This window comes from Camellia sinensis, chromosome 4 (assembly GCF_055761805.1).
Source record: "Camellia sinensis isolate YWXY chromosome 4, ASM5576180v1, whole genome shotgun sequence".
Classification (NCBI taxonomy): Eukaryota; Viridiplantae; Streptophyta; class Magnoliopsida; order Ericales; family Theaceae; genus Camellia; species Camellia sinensis.
In genome coordinates, this window is record NC_138964.1 from 111,830,468 (window position 1) to 111,852,767 (window position 22,300).

General features: G+C 35.7%; 1 protein-coding gene across 7 annotated transcripts in view; it reads right to left on the bottom strand.

Annotated features, from left to right (window-relative positions):
* Positions 1-16,799, bottom strand: part of LOC114308641 (regulator of telomere elongation helicase 1 homolog) — a 37,068-nt gene extending 20,269 nt beyond the window's left edge. For 5 of the 7 annotated variants that reach the window (XM_082865965.1, XM_082865964.1, XM_082865962.1 and 2 more), the window contains exons 1-14: positions 16,413-16,799; positions 13,268-13,527; positions 10,856-11,004; positions 10,173-10,254; positions 9,937-10,084; positions 9,588-9,744; positions 9,171-9,347; positions 8,751-8,878; positions 8,585-8,630; positions 7,957-8,098; positions 7,698-7,852; positions 7,264-7,355; positions 7,077-7,184; positions 6,910-6,978 (exon numbers count right to left, since the gene is read on the bottom strand). In XM_082865965.1, the coding sequence (XP_082722091.1) occupies positions 6,910-6,978; positions 7,077-7,184; positions 7,264-7,355; positions 7,698-7,852; positions 7,957-8,098; positions 8,585-8,630; positions 8,751-8,878; positions 9,171-9,347; positions 9,588-9,744; positions 9,937-10,084; positions 10,173-10,254; positions 10,856-11,004; positions 13,268-13,527; positions 16,413-16,514 (1,815 nt within the window). In that variant the 5' untranslated portion in view covers positions 16,515-16,799. Of the gene's footprint in view, positions 1-6,909; positions 6,979-7,076; positions 7,185-7,263; positions 7,356-7,697; positions 7,853-7,956; positions 8,099-8,584; positions 8,631-8,750; positions 8,879-9,170; positions 9,348-9,587; positions 9,745-9,936; positions 10,085-10,168; positions 10,255-10,855; positions 11,005-11,105; positions 11,289-13,267; positions 13,528-16,412 lie in introns of those variants that run through there. The other 2 variants (XM_082865966.1, XM_082865968.1) reach the window with 2 other exon arrangements.
* Between the last annotated feature and the right edge of the window lie 5,501 nt (positions 16,800-22,300).

A 22,300-nucleotide genomic window follows, 5' to 3' on the forward strand; every position in this document is an offset into this window, starting at 1 on the left:
GCAACAACCAGACATGGTGATGTTTCAAGAGACAAAGTGTGAGGAGTGTGATAGGGTTTTTATTAGGAGTGTTTGGGAGACTCGATTTAGGAGATGGGCTACCTTGCCTTCTACAAGGAGATCCGGGGGAATTTTGATTATGTGGGATGATAGAGTTGTATTGGAGTGTGAGGTAGTTGTTAGGGTATTTTCATTGTCTATTAGATTTAGAAATAGGGATAACAAGGAATGGTGGCTGACAGGGGTTTATGGTCCTAATAAACCCAGGAGTTGGCAGGATTATTTGGGCTTTGTTCCCCTAATTGGTGTGTGGGTGGAGATTTCAATGTGGTTAGGCTCGCTTCGGAAAAACTGAATGGGGTTTCCACCAGTAAGAGTATGCGGGACTTCGATTCTTTTATAAGGGAGTGTGAGTTGATTGATCTTCCCTTGAGTAATGCACGGTTCACCTGGTCTAACCTTCAGGAAAATCGGGTGTGTTGTAGGTTGGATAGGTTTCTTCATACTTTAGGGTGGGAGGAGTTATTTCCGGACATAAGGCAAGAGGTAGGGCCAAGAGTTGTGTCAGATCATTGTCCTGTGATTCTTGAGAGTTGTCCCTTTAAATAGGGTCCCACCCCATTTAGGTTCGAGAATATGTGGTTGGAAAATCGATCTTTTAAGGAGTTCTTTAGGGATTGGTGGGAAAATGGTAGAGTCCATGGGTGGGAAGGGTTTAAGTTTATGCGAAAGTTGAGAGGAGTCAAGGATAATTTAAAAGTTTGGAAACGTGAAGTTTTTGGGGATATAGGTGCGGTGAAAGTGGGTTTAGTTCGGGATATTGAGGAATTAGATGTGAAGGAGGCCGGGGAGGGTTTATCTGTAGCGTTAAGGGATAGGCAATCAATGCTTAGAATGAAGCTGGAAGAGATCGTTTTTAGGGAGCAGATTTTTTGGGGTCAAAGAGCTAAGTTGAAATGGGCTAGAGAGGGGGATACCAACTCTAGATTTTATCATAGAGTTGCATCGAGAAAGAGGAAGAAGAGTTTTATAAAAAACTTGGTAGTGGGTCAGAATGAGGTTGTGTGTAAGGAGGAACTTATTGTCTAGGAGGTTTTTAATTTTTATTCAAATTTATATTCTGATATCGTCCAGGGATTGTTGGCATTAATTGGGCTCCAGTGGAGTTAGTGACGGCTAGTTGGCTTGAAAGGCCCTTTGAGGAGGATGAGATAAGACAGGCTGTATTTGAGTGTGAGAGAAATAAGGCTCCAAATCCGGATGGTTTTTCAATGGCCGTATTTCAAGATTGTTGGGATATTGTAAAAAGTGATCTCTTGAGAGTGTTTGGTGAGTTCTTTGGGAGTGGGAAGGTTAATTTGTGTACCAACGCATCCTTTATTTGTCTAATTCCCAAGAAGGAGAGGTCGGTCAAGATTGGAGATTTTAGACCCATTAGCTTGGTTACATCTCTATATAAGATTTTAGCAAAGGTGCTTTCTAGGAGACTTAGAGTTGTCCTTAGGGAAACTATTTCCTTGGCACAAGGTGCGTTCGTGCAAGGTCGGCAGATATTGGATGTAGTCTTAGTGGCTAACGAGGTTGTGGAGGAGTCTAGGGGGCTACGTAAGGAAGGTGTTGTATTTAAGGTAGACTTCGAGAAGGCGTATGACCATGTTGATTGGGGTTTGTGGATTTTGTTTTGGAAAGGAAGGGGTTTGGAGTTAGGTGGAGAATATGGATTTGGGGGTGCTTGTCGTCATGCAATATGTCGGTCATTGTGAACGGTAAAGCTGGGGGTTCTTTTCAAGCATCTAAGGGTCTAAGGCAAGGTAATCCTTTATCACCATTTTTGTTTATTTTAGTTGCTGATGTGTTGGGTAGGATTATTGATTTAGCTAAGGATAAAGGTGTCATCGAGGGGTTTGTGGTGGGAAGGGATAGGATTGGAGTTACTCATTTACAATTTGCGGACGATACTATATTCTTCTCATCAAAGGACGAAAATAAAGTGGGGAGTTTGCTACAGATTCTGAAAATTTTTGAAATTGTGTCAGGCCTCAAGGTCAATCTGAACAAGAGCAGTGTTGTGGGTATTAATTTGGATGATAGCTATGTGCATAGGGTAGCGGATATGTTGGGATGTTCCACTGCTTCCTTTCCTATCAAATACTTAGGGCTTCCATTGGGAGGAGATCCTAGATTGGCGTCCTTTTAAGAACCTGTTCTTGTCAAAATTGGGAAAAGATTGGAGGGATGGAAGCGAGCTTTGTTGTCTAAGGGGGGGAGATATACTTTGGTACAATCCGTATTAGGATCTGTTCCTATTTATTTCCTATCCATTTTCAAAATCCCGGTTAGCATTGCGAGGAAAATTGAGAAATTGATGAGAGATTTTCTTTGGGAAGGGTGTGAACAGGGCAAAAGGGTTCATTTGGTTAGGTGGGATACGGTTTCTCTTCCTAAGGAAAAAGGTGGATTAGCTATTGGAAACATCGTTGCTAGGAATATTGCTCTTTTGGGCAAGTGGTTGTAGAGATTTTCTATTAAAAGTGATTCGCTATGGTGTTCAGTTGTTAAAAGCAAGTATGGAGTTCAACCCAATAGTAGAGATTCTAATGTGATTAATAGAGGCAATTGTTGTTCACCGTGGAAATCCATTTCTTGTTTGTATCCCCTTGTGTCTAACTACTTTTCGTTGAGAGTGGCGAATGGGGTGAACATCCGTTTTTGGGAGGATGTTTGGTTAGGCAATATCTCGTTTGATAGATCTTTTCCTCTTCTTTACCGGTTGGTTCGTTCTTCAAATGTTTCAATAGCATCAGTGGCTTGCTCTTCTATGGCACCTATCTCTTGGAACTTTGATTTCATTAGAAACTTGAATGATAGGGAGGCGGGGGAGCTGGCATCTTTGTTGGTAGTGCTTGAGGGGGTCTCTCTTTCTTCATCTTGTGATATTAGGGTGTGGAATCTAAGCTCTTCAGGAGTCTTTTCATGTAAATCCTTTTTTAATAAGCTCGTTGATAATCCCTCTATTCCCTTGTTTTCTTTTCATAAGAAAATTTGGAAAGCAGATGTCCCTCATAAAGTGAAGTTTTTCATGTGGTCTTTGGCTCAAAAGGATGTAACAACTAATGATGTTTTCCAAAGGAGAAGGCCTAATCACTCTCTTTGCCCTCAATGGTGTGTGATGTGCAAGAGGAACTTGGAGGAAGCGGATCATCTATTTCTTCATTGCCCAGTGGCTTGTATATTATGACAGCGGCTGTTCAGCTTATGTGATGAGCAGTGGGTTGCTTCGCGGGACTGTATTCAAATGCTTCTTATTCGGTTTATAGGGTTTGGGAGAACCAAGAGAGCCAAAACAATGTGGACAAGCATTGTTTTTGCTATTTTTTGGGCCATATGGTTGGAGAGAAATGCTAGAATCTTTGATGGCAAGGAAGCAAGTGTAGAGGCTTTGTGGGATAGGGTGGATGTTAAAATTCAATGTATAAAGAGAATTGTATTATTGATTGATATATATTGATTGTTGTTGATATATTGATATTACAAGGATTCCTATTATATAGGAGAGGATTTGGGTAGTAGGTGAGGAGTAGGTGAGGGTACATTGGTGGTAGGTGTAGTAGGTGTGGTAGTAGGTGGTGGTAGGTGTAGGTACATTTTAACAGCCCCCCGCAAACTCAAGGAGGATAGGAACTAACCAACTTGAGTTTGGAGAGAGTTACAAAACAAGAAAATACATAAAAATAAAAAAGGATAGGAGACACTGTATGGTCGTGTCAGACCATTGGTGAAGACACTGGATGGTGGTGTCATAACGTTGTAGAGGACACTGTATGGTGGTGTCATAACGGTGTAGAGGACACTGGATGATGTGCCATAACGGTGTAGAGGACACTGAAGGGGGTGTCATAACGATGTAGAGGACACTGAAGGGGGTGTCATAACGGTGTAGAGGACACTGTATGGTGGTGTCATAACGTTGTAGAGGACACTGTATGCTAACCGGAATCAATGTCGGGACAGTTTATGGGGTCTTGTCGGACCGTTGTAAAAGTTGCACCCTCAAAAGGTATGCCCAATCTGTCAAAAGGCGTGCCATCAAAAGGCGTGCCCAATTCATCAAAAGGTGTGCCGGACATGATGGCGAGGCACGTGGGCGCCTTGGCTTGCGCGCCCGTTTTGTCGTCTGGTGGCAAGAGGCGCGCGATGCGCGTGGCTGCCTCGGCTATTTAACCAAGACGGAGGCTGAGGCTGAGGCAGACAAAAAACTTCTGAAAATTCTCTGAAACAAACTCTTTCTTTGCTGAGAAACTCTGTAATACTCTGTAACCAACCCGTCTCTGAAACACTCAACAACATGGCCTCTTCTTCCCGTCCAGCTACCCAGAACATGGCCTCCTCTTCCCGTGGTCTGCTCACGCTCTTTCCAGAACTGAACGAGTCCACAAGAGAAATAACTGGTGCGATGGCCAGTGAACCTCAACCAAACACCTCTGGTTTTGCTCCATTGAACTTTCCGATGCGGTCGGTGGAGCAAAAAATGGCGGTGCAAACTGATATTGAGGCCAATCAGTATACTCTGAAGTCATGTGTGGAAACCATGACGGCGGTCACAAACTTGTCGCACCGGCTGCAGAGCAGGACAAATGAGGTGCAACAGTTAAACTCCCAGCTGGCTCTGCTCCAACGTATGTATAAGGATGCGCGAGCAGAGATAAGTGTGTTAAAGATAGAAAATAAGGAGCTGAAGCGGAAGGCCACCGTGATGTTCCGATTTGGAAGTCCTCCATATGCTGCAGTGGAGGAGTATGGGGGAGTGAACGTGCTCGGTGGACAAGCAAACACGGAGGCAACACCGGCAAGGGCCGTCCAAGACGGAGGCAAGAAGAAGAGACCTACAGCAGAGTAGAGAAGAAAAATCCCACTGTGCCGATTTGTGTTGGTTTGGTGCTGTTGTTTTTTTTTTTTTTTTTTTTTTTTTTTTTGTGTGTGTAAAATTGTGATCGGGGTTGATCCCTGAGATGAATAAAATATGGTTTGGTGTGCAAAGCGATATGGTATGAATGGAATGGGAAAAAAATTAAAAATAATGTGAAAGAAAAATAAAGAAAGAAATAATAAGAATAAAGTTGAAAGCAAAACGAAAGATGGGTTTTTTTTTTTTGTTTTTTTTTTTTTTAATAATAATAATAATAAAAATATATATGTATAGATAGAAAAGAAAGGAAAAGAGAAAAAAGAAAAGAAATTGAAGTCAATGTATATATATATGTATATGTTTACATATTAAAATATAGATAGAAGATAGGATGATGAGGTTGTGGGTGGGAAAAATGATAAAGTATTTTAAGAGATAGTGGGTGGTTCATGTGAGGAGTCTCGTGGGTGATATATAAAAAAAAGAAAAGAAAAGAAAGTGGAAGAGAGTGGGAACATATTGATGATGAAAAATGGGAACCAACCCATGTGGGTAGAGGTGGTATGTAGGGTATTTAAACACTTAATTAAAAGGAAGAGAGAGAGTAGATGTGCCAAGAGAGAGCCAGCCTCCTCTCATGCATGTGTATCTCTATGTCTTATCCCTTAAAGTGTAATCTTTCCAAACCCGAATATTCCCATCAGCAATGCTGAGAAACTGCAATCTGACGAGGACGGAATAGAACTAACAAGCTGCTCTTTATCCAGGTCCCATACCATAATTGATGAAATTTCACTAGAAGCATACAGATTTCCAGACTGCTGCTGCCAATCCACAACAGCATTCACACTGCGTACACCAGGTCTATGACCTTGGATTGAACACGTTGTTGTCTTCGCTGGAGAAGAAAGATGAGTGCTTCGAGGTTCATCAAGTGCGTCACCGTTGGCGATGGAGCTGTTGGCAAGACTTGCATGCTTATCTCCTATACCAACAACACCTTTCCCACTGATTATGTGCCGGCTGATTGGAGCTGAAAAAGCTGAAGGGAGCTGCGGCTTACATTGAATGCAGTTTGTTCCTGATGTCAATCATCATTTTTCGATCAAAGGTGGTCACAGATCTGAGATAGGCTGTGGCCACAAATGATAGAGAATCACATACGTCAACTAGGTGTCAAACCTTAGTTGAAAAAGAGGATCTACTCCATCTGATGGTGGAGGATGAAGGCAACACAGATCTGAAATCGAAAGCGACGCGACAACAGAATGATTGCTGAAGCTGCTGCCATGGTGAGGAAGGTGGTGGCACCGGCACGGAGCTCCGTTGTGAAGGTGGTGAAGAAGATTCTAGCGGACTAGGTTGAGGTCCGGCGGGCGGCCAAGGCGAGGTTGCCGCCCGCCGGTGAAGCGAAAAATACTAAGTTCTTAACCTTGCTCTGATACCATGTTAAAATTCAATGTATAAAGAGAATTGTATTATTGATTGATATATATTGATTGTTGTTGATATATTGATATTACAAGGATTCTTATTATATAGGAGAGGATTTGGATAGTAGGTGAGGAGTAGGTGAGGGTACATTGGTGGTAGGTGTAGTAGGTGTGGTAGTAGGTGGTGGTAGGTGTAGGTACATTTTAACATATTATTTGGCGTCATTTTGGGCATTTGTATCCCCTCCTTTTAAAGGAGTTCCCTTGTTCTTGATCTCTAGGGATTGGGCTGCTGTTTGCCTTCCCTAGGGCTATGAGTTTTATGTTTTTGTTTCGCTCTTTATCTTTCTCTCTTTGTATGAGGACTCCTTGTCCTCTTTCACACTTTTTTTAATAAAATTTTGTTGTTGCTCTTAAAAAAAAAAAGAACAAATCTAACAATTCACTATTAACTATTTTAGCAACATGATTCGCGATTTGACAACAATGTTTATAGCGCAACAGAAAAATGAAAATGTTTTCCACAACACAGCAAGAAAGTGTTGCTTAAATTTCATGACGAAATCACACCTTGCCACGACAAACTGCGAAAAATACTGCACCAGAAGTTGAGGAGTCCTTCAACTTAGTCATATAGTCCTGCCCAAAAATTAATGCAGTTGAAATATATGACGTGATGACAGTATATAAGGAAAAGTTGAAGAGTGTTGAATAAGTATGTAGATTCAGCTACTCACGTCAATTGACAAAGGGAAAAGTGATGATTGTCTAGGTTCAATGACAGGTAGCTTATGTTTGCAGATTCTCTCCCAGATTGTGCTGGAATTTGTTGAGTTTGTATGATTCTAGAGAATAAAGAGGATAGTTCATCAAAAAGAAAATGCAAACTGATCACAATTCTTCATTACTTGTGGTAAGCCTTACCATATTCTTCCAGCACCCAATACATTGGTCCAGAAGGTAGTAAGATGGAAAAAATACTAGCAGTCCATCCGGTACGATTCGAGCAAAATTGACTGCAAAATTTAAGGAACAAATAATTTATGAAGTAGTTATTATGGCAATGAGGCTACTGATATCAAATAGAAGACTAATTTAATCTAAGGTTCATTTGTAATTTTCCTAGCTAAGAATGTTAATGACATCTTCATCCAGTGCACTGAAAAGCCAAAATTTCCCTGTGTCAGGAAAACATGATCAGATCTAAAAAAGCTCACATTCTGGTAAACCAAGGGGGGTCAAAGAATTTATCACCCCCTGTAACTATCATTGTGCATGGTATGCAAATCATTGACCCACTGATAGTACTTGTGATACCCAACACCTAAAACCATCATTATCAGTACCTAATTACGTACCAATAGCATTACCAAGCTCCAGCTTGTATTCTATGGAATCACGACTCCGATATGAAGAGTTGAAAGAGCAACCAGATGGACCAGCCGGTACAACTCCAGCCCATATCTGATTTGTTGATATAACATGAGGGTTCTCCAATCGAACAGGAAATTCTCTGACATGGAAAACAAAGAAAAAATAAATATTTTTTTATCAACTTTGAAAGTCATGACGCAACCAAGTGATATAGCTAAGAATAATCCATGTAAAGCGACTCACAACTTAAATTCCTGAGCAAACGAATCCAATGGAGATAATGTGCCAGATGTCAAAATGATAGATCCAACACCCAACTTGGAGAATTCTTCCATGGCAATTCCTGGATTAAAACACCACCAGCTGAGTGTTCTAGATGCCCTACCTGCACCATGAAAATCAAAGATATAATCAAAATCCATTAGGTAATCTCACAACTCACTAAGTACAACATATTAAGACAAACTCCTAGAGACAAAACGTTTATTTGCAATTGTGAGTTTGGCGATGGGAAAGTGGAAATACTTGTCAATACAAGATGATAAAACTGGAGGACAAGCAACGTGCTTAAACAAAAATAAAAGAAAATAAAAATTGGGACCTTGTAGAAAGCATCTAGGAAAAAAATATATAATTAAAGACTTTCAGAGAAGGAATGTATATCTCACCAGTGTAATCAAAGTATAAATCTAAGATTTTGACTTAAATCTTAGATTCATACAAGTTAATTCTTTAAAAACTTGATAGACAGACAATTCACAAGAAAGGAGGGAAAAAAATTGTATGCATCACAGAAAAGAAGAATTTTAAATACACATCAAGCATAGCAAATGAAGTTCAGATAGTGGAAAAAAAAAAACATCCCTATCACCTTTAAAAGCAGCTGTAGCACTTGCTTCAACTTCCTGAACATGAAACTTGAAAACACAACAAAAGAAATCAACTCAGCAATTAACTCAATACCACACAACAAAGGTGAAATATGGAGAAAACTCCAGCTCTGACGTAACAATGCATAGACTAATTCCCAATCTTACACGATAATATTCAGCATGAGCTCTGCCCCCATCTCTGAAAATTATTCCAAGAATGTCACCCATGCTTTCCAGTCTGCATACGGTTCCTTTCACCTTGTGTGGCCCTCCACTATCAGTGGCATTTGCATCTGTAGAAAGGAAAAAGGAATCTAGGTGTAAAGCACCCAAAAAGATATAATACGATAGATAACACCAGCAAGGCTAACCACCATTCATATTCTGTAATATGAATTTGTCCATGTCCAAACATTGATAAAACCAACCAAAGAAATATGAAAAAGAATGACTAATTTTTTTTTATTCTATTTGCTTAAAATATATATATATATATGTTCCCATACAAAAAAACCGCATTCAGAACAATTAACATGGATAGTGATGAAACCCTGAATGTCCAGGCAATAACTGCTTGCAGCTTACCTTCCTCAAGAAGCAAAGTCGCTTCTTCAATTATATTAATCAGCTTTGTGGAAGTTTTATGTGTGACATTCAGATCAGCAAGTAGTTCATAAATGTAAGGCCCAGGCTTGGTAAAACCCAATTCTTTGGATTCAATAGGTATTTCAGCAATTCGCTTCTCAAGTTTTAACAGAAGCGCTGCAAGAAATGCAAGATTAACTCATGAGAAGTAGCAAAGTGACAAAAAATATAACTAAATCCAGGGAAAAAATCAAATTTTGCATAGGAATGAGAACCTCATATTCTATAATCATTTTGACACAAGCTGACTTCAGATCAGCCAAAATAGAAATATTATCAGAACAGTAAACATACACAGGATCAACGTACTGACAAGAAGGGAAACTTTTATTCACTCATTCAACCAATTACATTTACCTCTAAGAATAGCAAAATTATCTGGATTACATGATTTGTCATTTGAGATTTCCCTCCTTGCAATAGAAAGGTCAATGCAATTTTTTGCTTCAGAAATGCAAGTTGTCAGAATTCCTGAGGGCAGGTCAAAAGATGCAGCATCTGCACATAAGCTTTCCTGCATTTTATCGGAGATTTTTCTTCCATCACTAGCCAAGATCATGAAGCATTAAATATACAAAAATGCAAGATTTACAGCAAATGGTTTTTTCACTTGTTACATTACATGTGATATATTAAAGAAATTATATGGTATCCACAAAGTAACTCACAAGACCAGGATATCACAAAAGCAAGCATCTCTACTTACCAAGTTGTGAGCTTCATCAAATATCAGTATGCTGTTGTTCCACCTAATCGAAAGAGATTTTCTGTTCCCACGATCAATAAGATAGTTATAAGGTGCAAATACGATATCAGCAACCTTGTGGAGCTCTCGTGACATATAATAAGGGCACCTTCAAAAAAGTGTTTATGTTAAAAAAATACAAGGATTTATTATTCACTTTTTTGTCATAAAGTGAAAAGAATACGTAGAAAACCTACGCTCCACAGCTTTTTCCAATATTGACCAAATCCTCTATATCAATAGGTTGATCTCCAATACTGGGATTTTCCTTCATGAATTCTACAGGGAAAAAAAATGAAATGTATAATGTTTTCAGAACAATTGATGCACTGAAAAAATAGAAGGAAGCAAAAGTAACTTTGGAGTGGTACATATCATAAAGAGCCTTCGGACTGACAAGAAATAGTTCATAAATTTCAATCCATTAGCTTCAAAAAGATTAAATCAACACCACTGTAATCAACAGAAAATTATGTTATTTGATTCAGCTAAACAAGCCCATTACCTGTTCCAGCCTATCCTAAGGCCTTGTTTGGCAAAGGCTAAAATTCGGCTTTTTAGGCTAAAATTCACAAAAAGACAAAAGGCTAAAATAGCTAATAAGACAAAATGTCACATCAAACTCATAATCATTTCACTTTTTCTCTCATAAACATCACATCTAACTACAAAAAAATCCAACCATCTTCCCAAACACAAAAATTTTAGCCTACTAAAGTAGTGAAAAACTAAAATAGCCTACTAAAATAGCCAACTTCCCAAACAAGGCCTAATACTCATATTTACTTTGAAAGCACATAAATCAGGATTTGAAGCTAAATAGACAAATCAAACAATATACATCGTTACAAGAAACCACGTGAAACTCTTACAAAATTACCTGTAACACGAGGAAAATGGCGGCAATATCGCTTTTTGCGCTTTCTACAAAGGGAATGACAGGCATTTGTCTGGGTTCTTCCATGGAGCAAACTCACTTCCTCATGAATGCATAATTGCTCACGAGATCCTAATACTACCATTTTGGGCCTGCATTTTTTCCTTAAGAAGTAAGTGAAATTGATATAGAAAAGGTGCCAAGGGGGCACCGCCCAAGTACATTAAAAAAAAAAAAAGATTTAGAGGCTAACAATAGCTAAATCACCACTCTCATTCCGAAAATTATAATTGATGGACGAATGAAGCCTTTTGAGTTCTCTCTCCTTCCTATTAGATGGAGTTCCCTTTCCCTATTTGCCCCTTACATTTTGGGCCTCTTGCTGCCACCTTTTATCAATGTCTCCCATAAGTTGCATACCCTCGGGCTTGAAACCCTGAACGAAACACACAAAAGATCACACATACACTCATATTTTGCTTCATCCACTCGGCCCTTTCTATCTCATATGCCTCCAAAGTTACATCAGTTATGTTCCTTTTGTCTATATTCCCTCGGTTATGTTCACTTTGTCTATCTCATGCTCCCAAAACCATTAGTTGGGTGAAAAATTCTCTATATATTCAGTTAAAGAATCACACTGAATCTTTTTGTTAGAACATCTATAAGTTCATCATGATAAATATGGTCTCTAAAGTTTTTACAATGTCCTTCCAATTCCACCAAGAACTAGGTCAAGTAAATAATGCATTCATGTGTAGTGTTGATATCATATCAATAAGAGCATATATATACACCTGCAGTAAAATTTTTGAAAAAAATAAACTGGTCCAGGTTTGTAACAAGCACGATAAATTTTCTGCATAAGAAGTCCAAGGTACCTTACTGGTACTGGATCATATGTGATCAAACAATTTACTGTTACAATAGATTTGTTCACAGTTCAAGCTCCCAAAAGGTTAAAACTCTGTTTTGCAAGATCAACCAGATTCTATATCGTCAAGCACATAATATAGCCAAGTTCAGCAATGAAATCAGGTAAGTATCACATTGTTAAAATACACATAATACACAAACCTCTCCAAATATTATAAATGTTTATGTGTATATAATGAAGATAATAATAATTGTAGACCATTTAATGCACCTATAAGGAAGGCCTGGCAGAACATGGGTTGGGGCAATAAGAAAGAACATGGTTACTTTAACTTAATTGAGGATATGACTTTGGACATAACAAACACGATAAAATGGAGTATGTGTGTATAATGTTACAAAGATATTTCATTTCCATGTCCATTTGCAGAAATGCAATCTGATGGCAAATGCACAAGGATGTGTAGATTCGAAATCAATCAAACAATACTGTTGTAATTTCAAATGGAGAACCACGCAAAGAATAAAACAAGGCAAATAATTGGATGCACTGGGAAAGACTTATAACGGGGAAACACATACACACACAAAATAATATATAATAACAGAAATAATTTAAAATACAACTCAAACACAAAACCCTCCAACTGTCTAGTTTCAAATTTGAAACATATAATGGCAAACCAAAGTACAGTTATCAATGTCATTGATTGTCATACAACAAATAAGTTGATAAACTATATACCTAAGAAGCACGGACACTTCTAAAAAGGTGGTGTGTCCATGTCCGTGACGTGTCCATGTCGGACACCAACACTCATCAGACACGGACATGACACTCATCAGACACTCTCCCTACACGTGTCCAACACTCATCCAAACGTGTCCTAATTTTTTATAAAGAATTTAGGACTCAAACACTCTTTGGACACTTGGAGGACACACTTGTCTAGTGACTAGACACACAAAACTAAATATAAGTTTGAACAAAATAACATAGGATAAGATGATAAAAGAAAAATAATGTCAATTTATAGAAATTAGTGTTATATTTTAGTTATTTATTGTCTTAGAATGACATGTTCATATATCTGACATATAATAAATATATAAAATTATATTTATCAAAAAATAAATAAATAAATAAATATATAAACTTATATATTCCATGCATGTCCCCCACGTGCCGTATCCTGCATTTTTTGAAAATTTCCGTGTCTGCGTGTCCGTGTCATATTCATGTCGTGTCATGTGTCCATGTCCATGTCCATGTCCATGCTTCTTTGCTATATACACGGAAACCAAAAAAAACAAACGCAACCTAGCATACAAGACTCCCACCATTGTGCGGGCTAGGAAGGGTAAAATGTAAGCAAAATCTTACCCCCCCCCCCCCCCCCCCAACCTGCGGAGAAGTTTTTTTTGTTGTTTGAATAGCCTTTCCATGTATAAACAACATACAGAAAACATGTTACTAAATGTCAGGGGTCCATTATAACTGCATAAATTTCATTACTAAGGATCATTATTAACTCTAACCTGTAATTGGTTCTTTTCAACTCTTGAATAACTTGCCGAAGCTGGCTGTGAGTACGTGATGTGTATATTATTGGGGGTATATTTGACGATTCAGACTGCGACAATGGTTCATTGGAAAGTTCAACTCCCGCATTATGACCTCTTCTCTCACTTGCACGGGTTGAGAAGTCTCCCAAATTCTTCCTCCAAGCCAATGTAGCGCAAAGAAGACACAAAGTTTTCCCAGTTCCAGTAGGGCTCTCCAATAATGCACTAGATCTCTGCCATTTTATGCATGCAAAGAGTAATCAGAGAAAAATATTGATGTTAATTACAATGACATAGAAAAATGAACAACAAAAAAATTCTTGATATAAAGCTCAGATATTCATGCTCTTTAAAAAACAAAATGAATGCTACACCCATAAGGTTACTGACACGAATATCAACACGGTTCAAAATATAGGGTATATTCATTGATATATACCAACAAGAAGTTAAGACTTCCAATTCCAACACAGGAAGGTACCTTCCAAGCAATTTCATTATGGATGTTGTAAGGATGGGCTCAAATCGAATCCCAACCCATATCAAAACAACAATTAAATTTTCTCAATAACAAGCAATTGATTTTTACAATAAACATACTTTGAAGATTCTAAAATGCATATGTGTGTGTGCATTGAACACATTGCATAGTGCAAAACAAATAAATTTGAATCCCGAAATCTCATCAATATGGTCAATACAAACCAAAAAAACAACTGGTCTGTGCAAAACGTGTGGCTTACACAAGTTCATTGAATAATTTCTGATGCACCCTTTCTGCATGTGTTTATATGTATCAAAACAAAATTATGCAGAAACAACATTCATTTAATTGAGAACAATACAGTTCAAAATAGGGATGACAATGGAGCGGGGTAGGGTGGGTTTGTAGTGGACCATCCCCTGCTCATAATCATATTGAGGGAAGGGAAAATCGGGGCGGTAGCCGGGGTTAATTTTGTAACCTTAGTAATGGTGGTACTAATAAAAATGAACACTAATATGACATATAAGGATGATGATTTATAAATTATGAGACTTCAAAATATGTAAAATAATAAATAAATAGTGAAAATGAGTATTAAGTGTAATATCTCCGTTTGGTTCAATTTTCAAATCAATTTTTCAAAACCCAAAATTTGTTTGGTTTACGGTTTTTGAAAATTCATTCCAAAACCCAAAACTTGTTCGGTTTAGGGTTTTTGAAAACTCACTTCAAAACCCAAAACCTGTTTGGTTTAGGATTTTCACAAAATCGATTTCTTTTGGTTTTCACAAATTGGCCAAATAATTTTTTATGTTTTAGATTTATATGATCTAAATAGACTTAAATAGTAAACAAAATGTAAAGAACGCAAAAAAAAAAAAAAAAAATACATAAAACATTAAAATTGTATTGATTTTTAAACCGGATCAATTTTTATTTTCATTTTTTTTTTTTGTATATTTTTCATTATTCAATAATTTTATAAAAAGTTACATTTAAATATGAAACGTTTTAAATGTTTATAGATTGAGTGGATATAAAACCAAAAAAGAAGTGTTAAAATGTTTAAAACATTCATAAAAAATAAAACATATGGAGTGAAACTTTGCCCTATAAATTAGATTAGATGTGTCTAAGAAGTAAATTTAGATTTAAGTATATGCAAGAAGTAAACAAATTTGACTATAATATTGCAAAAAATTTCGACTCAAAAAAAAAAAAAAGACCTAAAAAACCTCAAAAACCAATTTTGAAAACTCATAACTAAACAAGTTTTGAATTCAATTTTCTAAAAACTATTTTCAAAACTCATAACCAAACAAGTTTTCAATTTTCAAAACTCTTTTCAAAAATCAAAATCCAAAATTGATTTCAAAACTGATTTCAAAACTAAACCAAATGCAAAGTTAGTGTTTAAGTCTTATTATATTTTTAAAAAGTAAATTATATATCTATTATATATAAATATATTTAATAAATATAATCAGGCAGGGAGGGTAGAGGAAAATTCGTCCCACCCCACTTCCTCATCGGAGTGGACCAGGATAAATTGTCATACCCACAAGCTTTGCGATCATATCCCCATCTAAAGATGAAGTTCAATGTCATTCTACAATACACATATGCAAGTTATGACAATTGTGGTATTCAAATCACAAATGTAATAACTAAAAAAAACACAGTGGGCCATAACCAAACACCATTTTAGGTGTAACCAAAGACATTTTCGATCATAATCACAATAGGTAATAACCAACGTCACAACAAGTCATAACCAAGGGTCTAAGAAGCACAGACACTTCTAATAAGGTAACGTATCCGTGTTGTGTCCATGTCGGACACAGACACTCTTTGGACACTCTTAGGACACGTGCCCGACACTCTTAAAAACATGTCTTATCTTTTAAAAAAATTTTAAAGGCCCAGAATCTTTGGACATTTGGAGGACACACATGTCAATGGCTTAAACACATGTGTCTATTGATTATACACACGTGAAACTAATTATAAGTTTGAACAAAACCATTTAAGATACAATAATAAAACAAAAACCATATAAACTTATAGAAATTAGTATCATATTGCATTTTTTATTATCTTTGAATAATAGATTCATATATATAACATATAACAAATATATAAAATTATATATTTCATGCGTGTCCTCCATGGGTCATATCCTGCATTTTTTAAAGATTAATGAGTCGGCGTGTCCGTGTCCGTGTCCATGCTTCTTAGCCAAGAGTTATAACCAAACACCACTTGAGGCATAACCAAAGGCCCCTTCTTCAGTCATAACCAAAATAAAAGTCACAAAAAATCATAACTAAGTCATAACTAATATCACAATAAGTCATAACCAAGTCATAACAAACACGACAATGAATCACAATCAAAGGCACATGTCATAAATGGGCATATGGAACACACCTTTTCTAAGGTGCGTATTATACAATTTCACACTAAATAGTGAGTGTGGTGATGACAATTAACAATATATATGAATAAAGACACACCAAATAGGTTCCCTATTACAAGTCCACAAGATTAACAAAATATGCAAACACAAATTGAGATAGTATAGAAGAAATCAAAATTATTTTTTTAATGGAAAACAAAGATAGTGCATACGTCTTGAAGAGATTGGATCACTTTTTCCATGTAAACAAGCTGGCAATCGTAAGCTTCGTATGGGAAATCCACATTGACTCCTCTGATCTTGTACGTTGGCATCTTATTTAACCTCTCGAATCAAGTTCTACAATCTCTCTCTCTCTCTCTCTAATGGTTTCGAATCGTGAGTTACAGAATTTCTTCACAGAAAACATGGACAATGAACGAACGTTCGTTCTTTCTTGCAAACCCTAGAAAATTAGGTCCTTTTGCAGATTTTCCCGCCATACCCTGGTTGTTTTCAGACTCGGCCAACTGAACGATGACGTTTACAGTAAAACCCGATTCAATCACGGTCACGGGCCTTTGATTTCCGTTTCATGTTAGCAACAGTTTTTGAATTTTTGGGTTTTTTTAAGTGAGCTTTTTTCATAATTTATAAATTTATTTATTTTCTATTTTTGAGATGCATCTAGCGTTTGGTAGAATTTTGTAAGTGTGATTTGAGAGTATGAGTTGTATTTTAATTTTGTGAGTTGTGAAATTATGATTTGAGTGTAAAAAATTTGTTTGGTTATGATTTTTAAATAGAGTGTTGAAATGTGTTTTGAAGATGTATTTTGAATTAAGTTTTAAAAGTTTGATGTGACATGTGAAATAAGAAAATTTGTTTGGTGATGTATTTTAAAAATAGTTTTCAAAACTTAATTCAATCAATAATTTATAATTAAACACACAACTCATATATCGATATTCGTATTTTTTATCAATAGTAATAACCAAACTATTTTTAAAATACTGAAATTAAAAATTGATTTTTTTTTCAAGTAATTTTTTTTTAGTAATTTTTTTGAATAATTTTTTTTTCAAATTATTTTTTCATTTTAAAATAAATCTATGTCAATTATTTTGTATCAATTAATTTTTCTATCAATGCATTTTGTACGCATGTACAAACATCTTGTACAATACCTTTTTTAATTTTTTCTAAAATTTTGTTAAAGTCAACAACTTTTGAGAATACATATTAATAAAAATTAACATAAATATACTAAGTTTAATATTTTAAAATGCAAATCATAAGGTAAACCTTACAAAATATTATCAATTTTTTTTCTCATTTATTACACGTTATTAATTTTGTAATAAAGTCGTAACGGATTGACCATGCATTATTGTACTTCCATAATCAGCACCTGTGAAGCTCATATAATTGGGGTGAAGTGGCGTGCAAAATGACTATTTTGTCCCTCTTGATTTAAATGAGAAGTTGTTACATAAGAACAAAATAAAAAAGGGTAATATAGTAATTTCACTTATCTACTACCTACCACCTATTGTATCATAGCTGTGCGTTCAGCACTGGGCTAAAGAAAAAGGGACACCATGCAGACAATGCATCTGTGTGTTCAGTATACAGATGTAGTATTATTAAAAAATTAATAATATTATAAATAAAAAAATAGATAAGAAATAAAAAGTAAAAAAAAAAAATTAACAACCTGAACCTTCTAAACCTCAGCCTTTCTATAAAATCTGAATCCTCATTCCTTTAACCACACCATCTTCACCATCTCAGCTCCATCATAGAAGAACACCATCTTCACTATCTCAACTCCATCACAGAAGAACATTAATTAAATTCAGTGTATCCGTGTGAAGGAAGAAAGAAGATTTCAATTACAGGCTAGTTTCATCCAGTTCATATTAGCTTCACATTTCATATTTTATTCGGAGTAGCTTCAGATAGTCGAAGAACAGTTAGCCAGACCAGGACAACCGGCCGATCATCCCATCTCACACCAATTCGCACTCAGTTCCTATCTGTTGCCAATCAGTTTCCTTTCTGTTGCCGATTTGTTCCTTTTTTTCATATCTGTTCCATTTTTTCACACCAACATCATATTGTTTTTAATATATTTTCCATACATTTTTCTTAACTCATACGTTTTAATATACATTTTTCTTTCACTATTGCAGTCATCATGCCAAGAACAAAATGAACCAGACCTGAACGTGGTGAATCCTCAAACCCTATACAACATCAACCACAGCAACAACATCATGACAATCCAAATAATGATTTTTTAACGTATCATCATGAACAAGCCTATTCACATTTTATTAATCGACCAATTGTTACGGGAAGAAATGTAAAACTACCTTCTAAATATGATTCGCTCTTACTTGGTAAATTAGATACAATGTGATGGTTACCTTTAACTAATTTACCAAATAAGGTATATCCCCATCTTATACAATTATTTTATGTTCACTTGACACCTGGTGACCAACAAAATGAACCGTTCAGTCTGACTTCTTATGTGAAGGGGAAAAGAATCACACTCAGTCTCCGTGCTTTCGCACAAATTATTGGAGTTAAAACAGGAGATTTACAATGCTATTTTCAAAATGAGTCAGCCTTAGAAAAAATTGTTGATGATGTCACTCAGATTTATACCACAATTTGTGACAACCGATTGAGCGGCACTAATTTACTGGCCAAGCATTTAAAACCCCACATTCGTATTCTTCATCGATGGATAGTTGAAAATGTCACTCCCAAAAAAGGCCATTATGATACTATTTCATGTTTTAATGTTTATTTGTTATATTGTTTTGAAATTGGACAAAAATTAGATTTATGCTTCATATTACTCAAAGAAATGATGGTTGCAAAATTAGATACTTTGAGTGGCCGGTCACTACCTTTTGGAGCTTTGTTAACCATAATTTTCAAAGCGCATGATATCAACCTTGAAGGTGAAGGATATGTGAGAATCAGTTCACCAATTTCTAAGTACACACTAACCCGAGCTGGTGGTGCTGACACCTTGATGGGCTCTATTAATATTGAAAATGAATCAATACCTGATGAGGAAGAACCCAATGACAATACCATGCCATAAAATGAACAACACCATTACTAGACTGATTATTTAGCCTTGGAACAAGAATGGTACAATCAACGCCTACAATGGGAACAACAAATGGCTAATCAGCTCAATACATTGGGTACTCGGTTCGATGAATTTGGTACTCGGTTCAATGAATTTGCCACCGCTCAGAACTCACTAATTCAACAATTTGGTGAGTTTTGTGTAGACTTAAAGAGACATGATGAAGTGACAAACCGCATTGATCATATTGACCATCAAGTCACTCAGCTGTACCATCAGTATTTCCCTCCATCCAACACCACCTGACAATGATGCTTAACTTGTTCAAAAATTAGTTTAAATGGTTCATAGATGTAGTGGTTACATTTTTTTTTCTTTTTTTGTTTTGGTTATTTGTTTCCTTATTTTGTTGTGATTGTTTTACTTTTGTTATTTTGTTATAAACTTTTCTATTCACGTAATGAATAACAAATAGTGTTTTTTTTTTTTTTTTTGAAGCATTGTAAAACAAGTTACAATGTTATAACAATCTGTACAAAAATATTATGCATTGAAAAAATTATTTGTACAAAAATTAATAATTTAGTGCTTAATAAATGTCTAACAAATCCTTCATTTCAATAAAATGAATAAAAATTAAACAATTACAAAATAATTTGTCTGTATCAATTAATACAAAAAAATAAATTAATGTTCTGGAATGAAATAAAACAAGTTACAAATTAATAATAAACATGTGTACCAAAAAAAAAATTAATAATAAACATTCTTTTTTTTAAATAAAAAGGAAAAAAAAAAGTTAATATAAACTTGTGTACAGAAAGTTAAAAAGAATTTTTTTTTAAAATAATGACACATTGCTTACATAACTTCGCCCACCACCCACCCACCTTAAAATAATAATAATAATAATAATAATAATAATAATAGTGTGTAAATTTTGGTGAAATAATTGGAAACACATTAAAAATTAAAAATCCATACTTCAAGATGTACCCCAGCGATTTTTTAGACATTCTTGATGTAAAATAATATTTTGCTATAAAATCTGGTGATATAAAACAATAAAATTTAATTTAATTTTTTATTTTATTTTATTTTATTTATTATTATTATTATGCTTTAGTTTTTATTTGTTTTATTTTTTATTTTGTAGTTAATTTTTAATTTTTATTTTTTACACTTTTAAATGGTGAACTTATCATGCAGCCAAGATCATTCTAACAAATTTCTTATAATCAATTAAACCATCACCATCCAAGTTACCATCCATCTGCTCCACCTCTTCATCTGTGTTTGGGAATATATTTTTTTAATAATTTTTTGACCTTTTATAAAAAGATGTGTAAAATAATAAATTAATGTTCTGACAGGAAATAAAATAAGTTACAAATTAATAATATTTACACTTTTTTTTTAATGAAAAGGCAAAAAAAAAAGTTAATATAAACAAAATTTACATAAAGTTAAAAAGAAAAAGTCAAAAACACGGATATGTCATGTACAAATATTTTTTCACGAAATATAAATTAATAAGGTGTAATTATTTTACTAATTTTAGACCACCCACCTGCCACCACCACCCACCTGCCACCACCACCCACCACCACCCCCCCACCTGCCGCCACCACCCACCACCCACCTACCACCACCCAGCACCACCCACTACCCACCACCCATTTGCCACCACCACCCATCTGCCACCACCCATATGCCACCACCACATTTAATTTAATAACAACATATTTAATTGTGAAAGTTACTAAGAAACACATTGCATATTAATAACAACATATTTAATTGTCTTTGCTAGACTATACATAAAATTGCATATTACACATTGCATGAACAACATATTTAATTGTCTTCGTTACTAAGAAAACCATTATCTTCATTGCCCATGTGATGATCTTTGTGTTTTCTTTCGTTTCATTGCCATTTAGCCCAATCGTTGTCCTCAGTATTAGTTATCCTACAAGAAGATAAAAGAAGTCAGTAAATCACAGTTACATAAAGTGAGCGAAGTTATGTAGTAACGGTGTCATAATGACTGAAATTAATAAAATAATTACACATTTAAAACCAGTAGTCAGTACGATATTTACTTGCCTTGTTGACATCCCTTTTCTATTCATGGCCAACATGATTTTGCCACATAGCAGTAGCAATTGCATCCCTAACGTTCAATTGGTACGTTAACCCATGTTGTGACATGTCAACATAGTCAGCTTGGTCTCCAACAAGCTCGTCTGCTTCTGCTTTAGCGGCCATTTCATTATCAGCTTCCATAAAGCATGGGTCCATAGCTGCATGCAAACGGATCCAATTGTGCACTACACAACATGCAATCACGAGAGGCCCTTGTCTTGTAGACTTATAATTTGGCATGGACCGCAATATTGGAAAGCGCTTCTTCAGAACACGAAATGTTCTTTCTATGACATTGCGTAACGACGAATGTCAATGGTTAAACAATTCCTTAGGTCCTGCATAACGACGGCCACGAAACTCTTGCAAGTGATACCGTTGAGACCGAAATGGGGCAAGAAATCCAGGCATGTTCGTGAAACCAGCATCAACTAAATAGTACGTACCTACATGTAAATAATGAATACACAGTTCTGTCAATTGATATGTACAAGAAAAGACAAGAAAAAAAATGTATTGTATGTTATTTAGGGGCAGTCACCATTGAGTGGATGTGGGAACTGTAGATCAGCTCGTGTAATAGAGTCAACCAAAATAGCGTTGTCATGAGCGTTACCTTCCCATCCAGAATTAATAAATGTGAACAACATATCAAAGTCGCAAGTTGCGAGTACATTTTGCGATACCGTTGCTTTCTGACAGCAGAATGTATTTTGTCTTGAAGCAGGGACCCATGCATCCACCAATGTGCCATCGATAGCACCGACACAATCCTAATTGACAGATATTTGTTTGACATTAAAATCGAAACAAACTTGGATATTACTTTTATAATTAAAAAAAATATTTATTAACCCT